At 41.0% G+C, this 16,572-nt stretch overlaps 1 protein-coding gene and 1 long non-coding RNA gene across 2 annotated transcripts; one reads left to right on the top strand and one right to left on the bottom strand.

The window, feature by feature from the left end:
* Positions 1-145: 145 nt before the first annotated feature.
* LOC112573808 (U6 snRNA-associated Sm-like protein LSm4) lies at positions 146-3,747 on the top strand. The gene is made up of 5 exons (XM_025254414.1): positions 146-249; positions 1,496-1,537; positions 2,059-2,157; positions 2,282-2,456; positions 3,037-3,747. The coding sequence occupies exons 1-5, from the start codon at positions 247-249 to the stop codon at positions 3,156-3,158; spliced, it is 441 nt and encodes a 146-aa protein (XP_025110199.1). The 5' UTR covers positions 146-246; the 3' UTR covers positions 3,159-3,747.
* A 6,570-nt stretch (positions 3,748-10,317) lies between these two features.
* Positions 10,318-16,534, bottom strand: LOC112573479. The gene is made up of 3 exons (XR_003101234.1): positions 16,225-16,534; positions 15,250-15,842; positions 10,318-14,848 (listed from the first exon to the last, which is right to left on the bottom strand). It is a non-coding gene; the product is annotated as an uncharacterized LOC112573479 (long non-coding RNA).
* Positions 16,535-16,572: the final 38 nt, after the last annotated feature.

The raw sequence follows: 16,572 nt of genomic DNA, 5'->3' as shown, positions 1-16,572 counted from the left end.
GGTGTGTGAGTGAGCGGGGAGATATGTCGCTAAAAGAGAACAAATAAACTATTTTATAAAATTAAGATGTTACCTGACATATATTATAATTTCTATGGTTTTGTAACCTCCAAAGTGGTCTGTAAAAAATAAAAACGACGAACAGAAAAAAAATTACTTACGACAACTGACATTCAGACCATTTCCTCTCAATCGTTGTGCTTTCGAACCGCCGTGTTTCGAACCATTTATGATTTTAGAGCAGAAATGGTATATCCAGCTTTATTTATTTATTTTTTTACTTGCCTGTAATTATTAAAGTATATGATATTTTATTTAGTATCAAAAGTTATTCTAATGTACTATATCTCAAATTTTGCTTTTGCTTATTCCCAACAAAATGCTGTCATTCACGGTTTATATCGTTGTCAGTTTCTGTGTTGCAATTTCTTCGCAGGTCCTAATAAATGGTCTGTAATGCTTCAGATTTTTTTTTTCTCTCTCGCTAGTTCGCTCGCGCGCGCACACACACAATCTCTCTCTCCGTTGCTGGGTAGTTTGACAGATGCCAACACTCTTGCCGGAGCTATGCTCTTGAAGAAATGAGGAATCAGTCTCTTTCTCTCACACGCACACGTGTAAACGACTGCTATGTTCAATTTATGGGATGCAATTTTTATTAGTGATCGTGTAAAGCACGGTGCAAGCTACTAATACTAAAATTGTGGATGCGTACTCACCTTCACTTTGTTCGTAAGATACAAACATAAAGCATAGAGAGGTCTAACGTTGAATGCTTGCTTTGGTGGGAAAGTGTTTCCACCTAAAATTGATTTTACACTCTGAGGGGAGGAAACCGTAGTACCCAGAGTAAACCTCCAACAACCCTACAGATGTTATGTTTAGGGAGTGTACAGAGAAGAGCTTTGAGTCGGGACATTTTCACTGGACTGTTGACAAGTGTTTTAACTGCCCCAAAGAGCTCAAAGTCATGATGTCACCTTTATACATAGAATTAGCAATCAGTCCCAGCTCTCCCACTGGCTGAGGCCTTTGTATTTTAAACCTGTATATGATGTCTATTTTGATTCATGGTGATTCTAGGTATGTATCTTGAGAACAAAAGAGTGGTAGTCTCCCAGATTTGAGAAAATAGTATGTAGGATTGAGTTTTCCCCAATCATTAGTAAAAAAAAAAAAAAGCGCACTTATCTTTTCTTCAAGATTTTAAGTTTGACAATCTTTATTTTAAAAACAGCTAGTTTATTTCATTTCCTATCATGACACTTCAATTAAATGTGGGGAATGAGAGACTAATGATTAAAACTTCCCATAGTCTATGTATATGATTTGGCTGTTGGGTATATTATGTATAGATCAGATTACATTGTTGTTTATAGACAGTTCATTTTTTTTTTTCTCTCATGTACACGACATTAAAGTCACTTTCAGAAAATGGTCTTCCTGACTTGTATTAATGCAAACACGTATGTGATACCTCTTTATTCTATTCCAGCTGCCTCTTTCTTTGTTGCGAACAGCGGTCAACCACCCAATGGTAATTCTTTTTATAGCTCAGCACCAGTGATGTTTAGGATATATTTGTGTGAAATTTTAAAGTTTGCATAAAGGTTTAATGGGACTCTAAACCTAATAACAATTCTGATGGTAGTAATGTATTTATGTCCAACATAGTGACCGTGACATTTCAGTTATTTAGCTTTAATATCAAGGATGAAAGATCTATTCTTGATCCTAAATTCTTGATTTGTAAATCTGTTTTATAGCAGTTTCCAAAAATAAATATTTACATAATAAAGTCATGCAGAAATAAGCTTTAATTTTTTTTTATTTCACACATTTTTTTTAGCTATATGTGTGCACTTTTCATCATGTTATAACTAAAGGCTGTACAAAGCATGTTTAAAGGCTGCCTAACAATGAAAGTATGTTTAGGTGTACATTGTAACAGCTACAAGTGTATTTTAGTTTGATGAAATTGAACATTTCAGCATGATTGATATGTTAGTTATTCACATAGGTGTTATGTATTTAATTTGCTAAATGTATTTTTGCCAGCTTGTAGAGTTAAAGAACGGTGAAACATACAATGGACATTTGGTGAGCTGCGACAACTGGATGAATATAAATCTCCGTGAAGTCATCTGCACATCCAGAGTATGTAATCAAAGAAACTTTACATTTATTCATTAACCTAGTTTGTGCTGTTGGTTTTTTTATTTGTTTGTGGTTTGCATACTGTTCAAATTAGTTGTTTTTTTTATTATTTCAAATTTTTCAGGATGGTGATAGGTTCTGGCGAATGCCAGAATGCTACATACGTGGAAGCACCATCAAGTATTTGAGGATTCCTGATGAGGTTATTGATATGGTCAAAGAAGAGGTTATACAGAAAGCTAAAGGCAGAGGAGATTTCAAAGCCCGTGGAGGTGGAAACCAGAGAGGAAGGGGTCGAGGTAATAAGACAATGGATGTCTGGTTTCTTTTGAATGTATTTTGTTTTGCATCTTTTTACATCAATAGGTTTAAATCATCTCCATAAAATTGCAGACTTCACAGAAAGCCAAAGTTTAACATTTTGTTCCTTAGAGTTTAGTAGAGTATAGTATCAGGTATAGTCAGCTTCACAGAGATCTTTGTGCCCCTAACCTCTGCAATGTGTAAATCTGTAATTAAGTGTCCCCTCCCTGCAAATTCGAAAGCCGTATCTCCACATACTGTTTACAAACAAACAAACAAACCACAATATACTATGTGTGATAAAATAGATCAATAATACATAGTTTTACTGGACTTTCTTTCTTTTCCTTTACATTTTTTTGTTATTGCATGTCTGCAATATATATTGTGGCCCACCTGGGAATCCTGAGGTCTGTCTTAGCTAGCTAAAGAAATTTTTTACAAGTGCATTTTATCCTTGGTCAAAAGACTTGTGTTTTTAGAATTAGTCTTGGTCAAGTTATTTAACTCATTTAAAACAGATGTCTAAATATATTTGTAGACTGTGTATTGATATTGCAATTGTGGCTACTGCAGGTGCATTTCAAGCAGGAGGCAGAGGAGGTCGTGGTGGTGGCCGTGGGGGTGGTGGTGGTGGTGGTGGTGCTGGTGGTGGAGGTGGAGGCCAGCATAAACCAGGCAAAGGCAGGGGCAACTAGGGTTAAAGCAGGAGTGTGGAAATCTTTGTGTCCAATATGTTAGATCATTTACTATATTGCTCAGCATATAATTATCAGGTTCATATTCTGAGTAGTTATCAGTTACTTAAACCTTGCTAGGGAAGTGTCCTTGTTAAAAAAACAAATAAATCTTAAGATAATGGGTGGGTGTTTCATTTTCTTCATTAAATAGAGTGCTAAAGAAGCCTTATATCAAATTTGCAACAAAACAAAATTGATTACATGATTTGGTTAATCCGTTCTTAGGATTATGACAAATATATTGTTAACAAAAAGAGCAAGTTCAAAGCTAGTAGTGCTAGAATTGCTTACTGATGTTTTCTTTTTAAAATATATATAAACACATTTGAATATGAACAATAAACATCTTGTTTTCATATGGTGACTATTTTAAATATGCACATTTTTGTAAGAGAAGAATGTGTGGACGAATTAGAAGTGTATAGAGCAATGTTTGAAGTCCAGGTACATGGAAGTGTAAGTGTTTTATGTGTGATCTTGTCTTTATTGTTGTAAATGGTGTATTGGTTACGAATTAAAAATAGAATTAAACCTATTTGAGAGAGATTTTTCTTCTGGGTTTGTATCTTACTGTGTGGAAAGAGATGAAAGTATGAGAATATGACATTCCCTCAGAAACAGCCAACATGCAAATTTTTAAATAAAACAAATGTAAAGTATTTTTACTGGCAGTATGACATGACATCATTTTGTCATAAAACACAAGTTTGCTTTCTAGCAGAAGCCTGAATAAAAGCATAAATAACTGTTTAGCAGTGACAACTAGGAATCATGTTGACCAAATTAATTTTTTTTCTGAGCGGATTGTCTTTTTTCTTTTTCTTTTTTACCTTTGCTTTGCAAGATGTTTAAGTTGTCTCTGAATAACCAATGTGTTGATGATCCAAGCTTGCTTTTAGGACCCATTTAGGCAAACATCTTACAGACCTTCAGTTTTTCAATCTTCCACTTGTACAGGCCATACTGGCGCTCTCTGGATGTACAGCTTGATATTAAAGAACCTTAGTAAGCCCAAGGCCTTCTGCATGATACATACTAAGACCCATACCTTCAAGCTACTAAGTGGAATTTGTAACTGGTCTAATGTAATTCATTTTATTTACTATTTGGGAGAAATCCGCAGATACGGTGTCTCACCAATTAGAACAGCATCCCTTTTCCATTTATTGCATTAACTTGCAAAGGTAGCAGCTGCAAGATTCGTCAATTTATGTCATATTTTTACTGAAAAAGACTTGTAAACAAATGGTGCAGTGCTTTTGTTATGAAACTGCAAAGTGAGGCACAGGCAAACATTTCAGCTGGACAACAGACAACAAGTGTGCAGATGCCAATAGCAATGATGAGGAAGGGGAAATGCTTTCACATAAAAAAATATGTGAGTTCTTGAATGTTGGGTCAGTACCTTCTGAATACATTTTAACCTGTGGCTATTAAGTTTTAGTTTCTTGAGAAGCAAAGTCTCCAAGGGTCATAGTTATGAAGCAAGAGCCCCAGGATAAAACGGGGAACGCGAAGAATCTTATTTTCATAACAGTGCAGTGGCGAGACTCTGTATGCACTACTTCATCTTTATTTAGCTCAAGGTACTTTTGCCATGTCTTTATAGCTACCATTAAAAGGGTAAAACATCTGCAGGGTCTGTGTTAAAACTTTTCCTTGAGTTTCCTGCTCTGCCTCTGGGTAACAACTTGTCCTCACTATGGCCCCAAGTTGAAGGGCGTGTTGTATCTCAAAATTGAAAGGAAATGCAAGATGATTCAATAAAGAAAGTGTGAGAGAGATCAAAGACAGCATTAAGAATACTTTTCTAACCAAGTGGTAAGTTATGATGTGACAGTAATGAACTTCCAACACACTCAAACAAAGGCAGGAACAGCCAGCAGGTGTTTAGTTTATTCCTTGTTGCTCCCTTACGGAGCACAGGGCCTCAACAACACCTTGCCGGTGGACCCAGTTTTGGGCAGCCCCCTTCAGTTGGGCCCACGCGGTTCTGATGTCCTTTGCCTCACTTTCTACTGTTCTTTTCGCTAGCAGGTGTGCAACACTTTAATTCTGGGGCTTGTACATTGTAATGGCTATGGCTGCATCACATTGTATGAGGTGCTAAAAGTCAGGGCTGTCTCTTCTTGACTTATCTGCACACGTCAGCTCTGCCCTTATATACCTCAAGCAAAACTTAACTTTCCGCAATGTTCCTATAGTACAGTGGTTCTCAAAGTTTTTCGGACCGCGGACCACTTTACTTAAGTAAAAGCTATGGCGGACCACCAAAGCCTAAGTAAAAAATTATGGCGGACCACCAAGGTCTAAAAATCACTCTGTACTATGAATTTCAAATTTAAATTGCCGCATTTGTTTCATTACAATTCAAAACTAAATGTCCTTTTGTGACAGTAGCATAGTAATAAGTTGACATAAAACTACGTATACCTCGTTATTTGTAATTAAAATGTTAATGCGAGGAATGCATCACTTTAAACATCACTTTGCTGACCTATGACGACTGTCAGCCGCGGACCACCTGGCCTACGCCCGCGGACCACACTTTGAGAACCACTGCTATAGTATACACAGGAGCAATTTCAAATCAAATATTGTCTGTCTGAGGAAGTCCAGGGCAGAAATTTTTCTTTTGCTCACATTCACAACCACACATAATATGAGCATATATATATAATGTAACAGGCAGGCATACACACCCATAAAAGACATTCACACACACACCTACACCTCACATTTATACGAGAAACCCCTAACAAGGATGCCAGGTAATATCGTAGACCTACCACATAGTCAATCACTTCCAAGCACTCTTTTTCATGATGTCCCAGCAGGTCCATGCCAATGTGTTTCGAGCACAACTCTAAAAACAAAAAGGCCTGCCAAAACTAACACCACCACCGACCCTCTAAACTTTCATACACAAACAACATACCACCAGCAACAACAATGAAATGGTGTTTATTATCCCACTTTCATAATTTATTTAAGCACATATTGAGGAATGCAGTTCTGTGTCATGCTTATAACTGAATAGGTACATGTACAAGACAACTGTAGACTTAAATTCAATTATAAAAATGAGCAGGTCACAATGGACCTCCCTTCAATTAGATGTCCAAAATCTGAAGACAATATAGAATTGTACACAAAAAAAATTAGGGGGGAATGGATATTACGCCTATAGTGGATGAGGTAAGTGAATTGGAAATATGGAATAGATGAAACAATGTTACTTCAACCATTCAAGTATGCATTGCACTTTGCTTTTATGCAACTGGATAATTTTGAGCCAAAAGAAGCTGACTACATTTTAAAAGTAGCCAAAAGTAGCTGGCTACTTTTTGGAAAATTGTAGCTGTAGTGTAGCCGGCTACATTTTGAAAAAAAGTAGCTGCAGCCTAGCCGGCTACAAATTAAAAGTAGCTTGCCCATCCCTGTTGACGGACTGTCCGTGGAGCAAGTCTTGCGACGCCCGACCGCGTCTCGCCACACGGGCAGACTTGTTTCCGAAAATGTTAAAAAGTGCACGACAGTAACGTCTCTTGATTTCCGTAATGGCGGACTCAGCAGACGATGAAATGTTGATGCTTGCAGCACCACTTCATGTTTTAAAGAAAAAGAAGACAAAGCGAAGGTGGTGGGTAAGACCATGATTTAAAAGAAGAGCTCAGCAAGGCACCTACAATGTTCTGATGTGGGAGCTGACTGCTGGGGATTCAGACTTTTACAGCAACTTTTTTCATGAACAGTTTGCTGAATTCTGGTCAGAAGACCAACCTTCCTGTGGGTTAAATTTGGAGATCCATTAATAGCAACACTTCACAATTTTCCCAATAGAAGTCCATGCTTCCCGATGCACTCTTTCACTTTCATAGGCAAATCCTGCCTAAAAAGTTGTAAACTGAATTGTGTGTTACATATCCTGTGGAAATGCCGTTGGAAATTTCAACTTTTTGTGTGGTTTGTAGCCTCTTTTTATGGCAATTTGCTCACTTCATGAGGCGAAGGGCGAAAGCTGCCGCAATCATACATGGCATGGTCAGCTCAAGGAAAGCACAGTGTGGATTTGCTGTTATTGTTTCAAGTCTTCTTATGTGTGCTGGTGGTGGGTAAGAACATGGTTTAAAAGAAGAGCCCAGCAAGGTGCCTACAATGTTCTGATGTGGGAGCTGACTGCTGAGGATTCAGACTCTTACAGCAACTTTGTGAGAATGGAGCCGCAGCACATTCAGAACCGTACATCGCAAAGCAGACAACAAATATGCGCAGGTACTTCTCACCTGGCGAAAAGCTTGTTATGACGCTGAGATTTCTTGCCACAGGTGAGATTTTGTTTTTTTTATCAGTCACTTAAAAAAGTGTCTGTATAAGGACTACAAACAATACTACTTTTGGCTAAAATTAAGTCTTCTATAACAAAGAAACCAAGATGCTATTACAATCATGTCTCAGCTGTATGCAGCATGTGCAAGTCACCCTGCGGAGCCTTTTCAATGTTTCTAACATTTGTGAATGACCTGTTTGTGCAGAATGCTTTGTCCTCAATATGTGAATTTAAAGGGTCAGTGTCCTATCACATTCATTATTTTTTGCAATTTCAATGGTATCTTTTCAGATATCAGATTGCTCATGGTTATAATGTACAGAAAGCTTGGTGTGTGTGTGTGTGCATATTCATTTTATCTTATATGTGTATTTGTAGGATGTCAGTTTCTCTGGCTTTTTTGGGGTTAAGAAAGTCTACATGAGAGATCTGAGAGACTGTAGAAAATGTATTTTGTACTTTTTAGTGAAGCTGTTTAGACCAACAGTGGACTGGTCAAGTTATCACTGCTCCTTTTAATGACCTGAACGGATGGTCAAAGCGGGGCCGGTAAATCCTGACCAGTGACACGGGACATGCTGGCTTGAACACACAGCAGCAGAGTAAAAAATTGTGAGTACCTGCTAACTTCCCTGAATCGGTCTGAGATCAATGAGTGACCATGCACAACCCTCATGCAGAAAGAGGAAAATCAGCTTTGGAATAAGAGAAACATCACTTTCCAACTTTGCAAGCTTGTGTGCGGAAGTCCCTCTTGAGGAGACGTAAAAAGCTGTTGTGTGCTGGACTGAGGGCCTGCATACTTGATACGGAATTTGCACCAGCACAAGACTGGACTTTTTGTGGAACCGAGGAATCATATAAATTCTGGACTGCACCTGAACTGTGAAATACTGACTGTCCTTTCCTAAAAGTGGAAGACCGTCGATAACCGAGAACCTCAGTAGCAGATTACAAGTACATAATTGCTGTACGTATATCTGATTCCTTTTTATATATTTCTTTCTTAATTAAATTTTGTTTTCTTTACAGATGTACATCTATTTGATTTTGTGGATGCGAGTGTGTGAGTTTTGTAAAGGTGCGGTGAATGACAAGTCTATTCTCTGACTGGTGTCGCGTCTCGCTGGGGTGGTCGAGGTGTGGGGACCAGGAGGGGGGCACTGGGGTTCCTTGCCTGTAGCTTCGGGTCTTATCTGTTAAGCAGTGACCAGTTCTGGGCAGTTTTGTTTTTCTTTCAGCTCACTGCGGACACTTACTGGAAGAAGTTCCGAACAGCCAGACAAGAGGGCTGTCGTGTGTTGCTTGCTGTGGGTGGGTGGTCGAGGTATGGGGGCTGTGAGTGGGGGCGCCCGAGGGGGAGGTGCGGTCGTCTTTCACTCTGCTCAGGTAGGTAATAGACCCTCATCGGAGCATGCCATAAGCAGGGGTGCTTACCTGATGGGGTCTTTTGTTGCAAGTCCTGATGGGACAGGAGGGCGGGAACGCTATTAGCGAGGGGAGGTTGGAAGTTTTCTTCTCCCAGGGCCAGGCCAGAGTTTTTGTGTTGTAAGCCCTGGATCGGACCGGCAGTGTTAGAGAAGAGCGTCGGTGCGAGGAGGCGTGGATGTACCCAGGGCTTGACTGTGTGCTTCCCTGTGTTGGTACGTCCCTCCCGTATCTCGTGCCTTCTGTGTGGTGCTCAGGACTGGGATGTGTGCCTTTTTCTTCATGGGGTGGGGATGTGTCCTGGCGGCAGTTCCACCTTCTCCTGCGTTTTTCTGAGTGCATCATGAGCCGATTGGGTAAGTAATTAGAACTTCCTGTCGCCGTTTCTCAAGCTAGTGCAGGGTGCGTGAGCGACTGAGGCTGAGAGATCTCTGTATAGACGTGTGTGTGTGTGGGGTTGAAGATTTATGTGCTGAATCTGTATTTTGGGGGATTTTTATTTGTGTTGTAATGATATGTGCTTAGCGACTCAGTCTGTAATGATAAGAGTTATCCCGGGGGGGACATCCGGGGCTTTATGTTCAGTTTTTATTGACGTGAAGGTTGGCGAGTAGCCATATTGTCTTCTAGTAGAATAAACACGGTTGTCATCAAATCGACAGTGCCTTGTGTTGGTCGGCTGAGAGCTCGCAGCATGATACACAGTCTGTATTAGGGAGTTCTCTTTGTGTGGGTAAGGTTTCGTGTCTGTCGTAGCAGACAACGCTGTTGGTGGAATGGAATTAGAGACACTTGGGAGGCCAGCCTTGTGGTTCTTTATGCATGGCAGTAGAGTGAGGTGCTCGTGTACATCATTTTCTACAGGCTCAACCACCGGATCACTCGAACAAGCGGAATGAAAAGCCACCACACAGCCGAAGGATTAACGGACTGCCGTCAGACAGCACACTGAGGACGGGGTGCAGTTAACCTCCTGCGTGTGACCAGACCTGAAAAGTTAGCGGACTGTTGGTCAAGCCCTGAGGCTCGAGTCGCAACGACGGACTGTGTTCTTGGAAGTAGTGGGGGGAGGGGTGGTGTGTGTGTGTGACGCCGTGACTTACCCGTGGCAGTAAGCGGCGAGCGTCTCAGACAGTGACCTGGAAGGAAGGAATACCCTTCTGAACTGCAACGAGAGTTGTGTGCCGCGTCAGACCACGCGAGCGTCATAAGCTAGAGGTTTAGACGTGCGTGGGTGGGTGTTTGATTCCGTTTTTGGTGTGTGCGTGTATTAATAGCGGGGTTCTTCCCTATTTGTTCTGTTTGGCCACTTGTACTACGGGTCTTGTCTTTTTTTCTTTCTTCTTTTGGGTTAGGGATTTTTGTTTTATGCCGTGCTAGCAACTATGACTATATCACGGCTGAAGGGATGTAGACCGCTCCATAGTAATTGAAGAAGAAGCGGATGAAGGCAGGGGACGGCGGGATGGAGAATGCGACATTAAGCGTTGCTCATACATATCTATCTCATGCTCGCCAAGAGGAGTATAACGATTTAGAATAGGGATAGGTGCTACTGTGGTGGTCCTAGATGTAATGGGTGTTTTTGGTAATTTTTGTTTTGTTCTTGTCTGTCTGAGGTGTGGTATTCTTGTTTTTTGGCGATTTTGTGTTGCGTGTTCGTTGGCGGGAAGTTTCTGATTGGTGAAGGGGAATGCTTCGACTGTGATGCTTGTGTGGCTTGAGATTTCTGTGATGACTGGGTGCCACCACAGCTTGTAGGAGGAGGCATAAACTGAGATATAGGGACAGGACCTTCTGAAGATACCCATGTCATAGTCTGGATGAATACAGAGGTAGATGGTCCATTTATGACTGCTGCTGAGTAAGACATGGAACTTGAAATAGAAGGCATTCCTGAGGAGTCACCCACTACGGCAAGCATCAGCGTACGAGACGCCAGATTCCGCACGTACACGTTGAATGACTACCTCTTCCTTCCACTTCGGGCAGTCTTTAGACGATGCGATGTGTGATCCATCACAGTTTGCACACTTTGCGCTTGAAGAGCAATTAGCTGCCGCATGGCCGGTACCACTGCAGCGAAAGCAGCGGGCCTGGGACTTGCAGAAGCTAGCCCCGTGTCCATAACGCTGGCAGTTGAAGCAGCGCAATGGAGAGGGAATAAAGATAGAAACTTTAACCCGTAAATACCCAACCTCAATGAAGTCGGGTATTTTGGGTGGACAGAATGTTAGGAATAAAGTGTTGGTAGGGATAGATTTCCCGTCCTTCCTTAGTGCGACTCTTTGTCCCGCTGAAACCCCCTGAGAAGCCAATTCGGACCTGATGTCAGTCTCTGTCATCCCAGCAAGGTCAGGGCAACGAATGACCCCCTTCGAGGAGTTGAGGGATCGGTGTGGAATGACCTTTATGGGCCGATCAACAAATTGTTTCCCGTCCCATCGGCGGAGAGCTTCAGAAGCTGTTTGATTTGCGCACTGGACAAGAAATTGTCCATCGCAAACGTTTTATAGCAGAAAAATTGTTTGAGATGTTTTTAAAACCTTTCACTATGGCAAAAGGGGAAAGGGACGAGAGAGGCCGGGCCTGCTTTGCACCTTCCACCACTAGGAAACGGGGCCAGGCCCCGTCAATACTGTCTCTCACCTCATCTGCACTATCTGTAGAAATATCACTTGGGATAGCATGTCTCTTTTCAGTAGCCAAGTGGGAAAAAAATCGTCTGTCAGTTGTCCAGCAATACAAGTTCATGGTAAAACGGCGTTACGCAAAGCAACATTTCAGCTCTCCCACAATCAAGAAAAGGCGAAGAAAGATTCGTCGGAATACTTCACTTCAAGTTTTAGGGACGCAAAGTTGAGTATCCAGGCACCTTGAGAAGCGAACGTGACAGCAGCTTTAAAATATAAGCAGGACGACATTAAACCACGTATCCATGGCAAAATGCACTGATCATTGGCGACATCGTTGAAACGTAAAGATCCAAGATCTAGTTTGCAGCAACGATAAAACACAGGTCCACAAATCAGAAAGTGGAAAACTGCAATGATCGGCAGTACTGAAAAAGTTACAATTGTCTGTGGGCACAAATATAATCAGATGATGCACAGATCTAAAAGATGGCAAGATGGCGTGGACGTTATAGTTGAAATAAAATGCTCTAGAAAATTGAAAGAAGTTGCGAAGATACAGCAACCAATCCAGAAAAAAATTGATAATGATATCACAGAGCATTGGTACACAAAAACTGACGCAGATAAACGGGTAAAGACGAAGTGTGCTGAAGAGCTGACACCATCTAGCCAGTTATATGAAGGGACATCACTCTCCCTCTTTGGGAGGGGAGTTGGTGGTCGCACTCTGCGACGCCAATAAATTTTAGTCTCATATTGTGACTTCGTGTGAGTGTTTTGTGTCCACTGAGGAGTGATTGGTCTTGTCGCTCGCGTCGGGCGCGTGGAAGTTTGTGTGTTTGCGAGTGTGGCTGTGAGAGAGCAAGTCCCGCGATGCCGGCCCCGTTAGCCGACAAGCGCGGGGAGACGTTCTCGAAAATACGTGGCATGTACGAAGAAGTATCTGAGCAGGTGGTTGGGACAGGCGAGCGAGCCATCCACATTCGAGGTCTGTTTTGGGGGTGGATAGGGGGATGTGCATGTCCAAAACGTTTGTGTGTGTTCAATCATTCTCTTATCAGTAGAGGGGCTCTCCTCCATTTGCTTTACTTTGTAGTTGTATGCTCTTAAGCCTACAAGAAGACGTCTATTGTGCGTGGTCTCACTGGAGAGTTTATTGAATAATAATACCAATAATACCACATGGTGTCAGAAGTGAGCAGCAAAGTGCTAGCCATGTGATTTCTCCAGAAACTCTCAGGTAGGCAAGTTATTTTCCCATTTCGAAATATTGCGCAGTACGTTCCAGTTTGCAATGTGACATTTCTCACAGCATGTCTTTATAGTGTGCAGTTGGATGATTCAAAGTTTTGTGTACTCTACATAAGTTTTGACTTGCCGTGCTTAGTACAAACATTCGTGTACGCCACTTCAAGAACGTTGGTTACTTCGGTTTTTTTTTTTTGTTGGACGCCAGCAACATGACAGAGACACACCAGAGAAAACATTTCACTGCAAATGTTCCGGTTCCCTCAAAGATGGATTTGTCTTCTAACATTGAAGCAAATTGGAAAAAATTTCTTCGTCAGTGGCAGAACTATGAGGTAGCTACGCGCCTTGATAAAGAAGATTCAGCTTATCGTAGTGCAGTTGTAATTTTAGAATTGTAGCAAGAAAGTTAGGCGTGGAAGATACAGGCTAAAATTAATGTTAATTAAGTTAGGTTGAAACATTAATGTCCATTTTAACTAAAGAAAGGGAGATGTGACATAAGGCAAGTGTTGGCCTTATTCCGAAAATGTAAAAATCCGTAAAAGGTTTAGTTCCGTTTTGGTTGAATATACTTGAGCGGGAACCTACAAGATGTCTCTTGTGCGTGGTCTGGCTGGAGAGTTTATTGAATGCCACCACTCAAAATACCCACAAACCAATAACACCACAGGCACAAATTATCAGATGATGCACAGATCTAAAAGATGGCGTGGACGTTATAGTTGAAATAAAATGCTCTAGAAAATTGAAAGAAGTTGCGAAGACACAGCAACCAATCCAGAAAAAATTGATAATGATATCACAGATTCACTGAGCATTGGTACACAAAAACTGACGCAGATAAACGGGTAAAGACGAAGTGTGCTGAAGAGCTGACACCATCTAGCCAGTTATATGAAGGGACATCACTCTCCCTCTCTCTCTTTGGGAGGGGAGTTGGTGGTCGCACTCTGCAACGCCAATAAATTTTAGTCTCGTATTGTGACTTCGTGTGAGTGTTTTGTGTCCACTGAGGAGTGATTGGTCTTGTCGCTCGCGTCGGGCGCGTGGAAGTTTGTGTGTTTGCGAGTGTGGCTGTGAGAGAGCAAGTCCCGCAACGCCGGTCCCGTTACCCGACAAGCGCGGGGAGACGTTCTCGAATATACGTGGCATGTACGAAGAAGTATCTGAGCAGGTGGTTGGGACTGGCGAGCAAGCCATCCACATTCGAGGTCTGTTTTGGGGGTGGGTGGGGGGATGTGCATGTCCAAAACGTTTGTGTGTTCAATCATTCTCTTATCAGTAGAGGGGCTCTCCTCCATTTGCTTTACTTTGTAGTTTGTTGTAATGGTTATTTTCTTCTACTTTTTTTTTTTTTGAGCTGATGAGTCGTACTTTGTGACCGCCAATAAATTCAAGTGTATGTGTTTTGTGTCAACTGAGGAGTGATTGGCTTCGTTGCTTGCGTCGGGCGCATGAAAGTCTGTGTGATTGCTAGTGTGCCTGTGAGAGCAAGTCCTGCGACGACCGATCGCATTACGCGACAGCTGGAATACTTGATTTCTACACAATGTGATCTTTTGTTAACAATTTGATTCTTTTATCTTCTTCAGTTGAGTGATCATATTTTTTTTAAGTAGCGCAAATTTCTTTCTGGATAACATCCTCAAACTTAGCCCTAGATTGTAAATGAGTTAGAGTAGTTATTTTCATTCAACATGTATATAGAATACACTGTATTAATAACAGGCCATGGATGATCAGATCTGAACATGTTTTACACCTTTACCAAAAGAAACAAAATGCTTTCGATAATTGTATATCACTTGGACTTGTAGCTTAAGCTAAAGAATAAAGTACGTAAAGTATATCTGCCAGAGTTAACACTCAAATCAAAAGGAGGAAATATTGTTACAACAGAGAAATAAGAGATAAAAAAAAAAAAATTAATTAATAACTGTCATGGACTGACCCCCACACTGTCAGTGTGGACATAAGGAAATTGTAGCTCTGTTGCAGACAACCTGCACACAAAAATACATAAAACATTGTCATGACACCTCAAGAATGGATCCACCAATTTTGGGAAAACAATTCTAGCAATAATAAAACAAATAAATTATCAAAACTATAGGGAGATGAAGTGTGAAGATTTTTATATCAAAAACGTATATAATCAATTAGATTAAAATCTTCATACCTCTACACTAATTTTTTAGAATTGTAGCAAGAAATTAAAACAAAATTCCCTTTCTTATAGTAGTCTTTCTAGGAATCTGATAAGTCAAATGGCTTATGGAATTTTAAAAAACGTGACAAGGCAACCAAATATTCTGTGTCACCACTATTTTTCTTTGTTCTGCATTGCATTCTGACTGTCTTTACTTAAGCTTAAATTTACAATATTTCTGAAAGATCTTTTTACCTGTAGGTGCATGGCAGGATAGCCTTTATGCCAGATGTAGTTTCCTTAGTTTGGAAATCTTGTTCCAAGGACATCAAAAGCACTAACAACACCTGGTATCCCTGCTCTCACAGTCATCACCCTCACTGGGCACAGGAAGTCTTTTCTGCAACTGTGAAGTTGGACTGACCTTGACACTTTGTCCATCCTTCAGGGTAACTTGCAGAGGTATGGCACTAAGGTGGACAAAGGAAGAACTGTTTGGCAAGCATAAAGGAGTGGACTACTGATTATATGCAGGCTTGTTCACCACTGGCCTTAGTATGGAGTCTTGCCGCCAATAACAGCTACTGAGTCCATTTCCGATGACAACAGTTACCAACATAACTTGTCAGTACTGGTAAGGGATTTGTATGCACACAGCTCAAAGCTTGCTAGTGAAATACGCTCCTTTGTGACCATCTAATTATGTCTACATGTACATGACAACTTTTCAGACATGCATAACACATCTGTGTGACAATCCCTTGCCATGCTGTAGAATGATTTATCGGCAAGCATCTTCAAGGTGGCAAATGAGTCTATTCTTGTGAGAGATGTGGGGGAATCCAATCCTGGAAAACATGATTTGCAGATCTAATACTGAAGATCTCTACTATAAAAATGCATACATTAGCGCTCTGCTGATATAATAATCATGTGTTTGTTTTTTTTTATAGCGTACACTCGCAAGGAGTATGCTCTTAGAAATTGAGACAAGAACGTGACATGAACAGTTAGTTATCGTATCCAAGTATTAATACAGTGATCCCTCATCTATCGCGAGGGTTATGTTCTAGAGATCCCTGCGATAGGTAAGTCAGAAAAGAAGCAGTGTAATATTTATTTTATTCTCTCTATATATATGTATACCCCACACTCCTGTAAACCTTTCCCACACTCTTATAAACACTTGATATGCTCTTAAATACTTTATACACTCTTATGCAAACTTACCTCGAGGTCATCCGGAACATCCTATGAAGAGTTTCGATGGTACGTCGATTATCATGGAACCGTGACACAGAAAATTCAATCTGTCGACACGTGCGTTGGCATTTACAGGATTGTCAGGATTTTCTGTGCAAATGCAGATGCGGTCTAGAGTAATTTGCCATTTCAGGGCTACATCATGAGCTGAAGAGGTGAAGAGATAGAGGAATTCTGTCATAAAATCTTCTGACTCTAAAACGACCGCGGCATTCATGGTTGCTTCGTGCCATTAGTTCGTCTTATGGCGAGGAGTAATCTCTTCCCCTAGGCAGGACGCGGGAAGCTCGAGAAGGGAGGTTACTCTTATGAATG

This window comes from Pomacea canaliculata, linkage group LG10 (assembly GCF_003073045.1).
Source record: "Pomacea canaliculata isolate SZHN2017 linkage group LG10, ASM307304v1, whole genome shotgun sequence".
NCBI lineage: Eukaryota > Metazoa > Mollusca > Gastropoda > Architaenioglossa > Ampullariidae > Pomacea > Pomacea canaliculata.
Note: the sequence above shows the minus strand (reverse complement) of the source record. Positions and strands in the feature narration are given on the sequence as shown.

Coding starts and splice junctions, on each gene's coding strand:
- LOC112573808 (XM_025254414.1), top strand. Junction 1,538..2,058: donor CAGCGGTCAACCACCCAATG/GTAATTCTTTTT, acceptor TATTTTTGCCAG/CTTGTAGAGTTAAAGAACGG. Junction 2,457..3,036: donor CCAGAGAGGAAGGGGTCGAG/GTAATAAGACAA, acceptor TGGCTACTGCAG/GTGCATTTCAAGCAGGAGGC.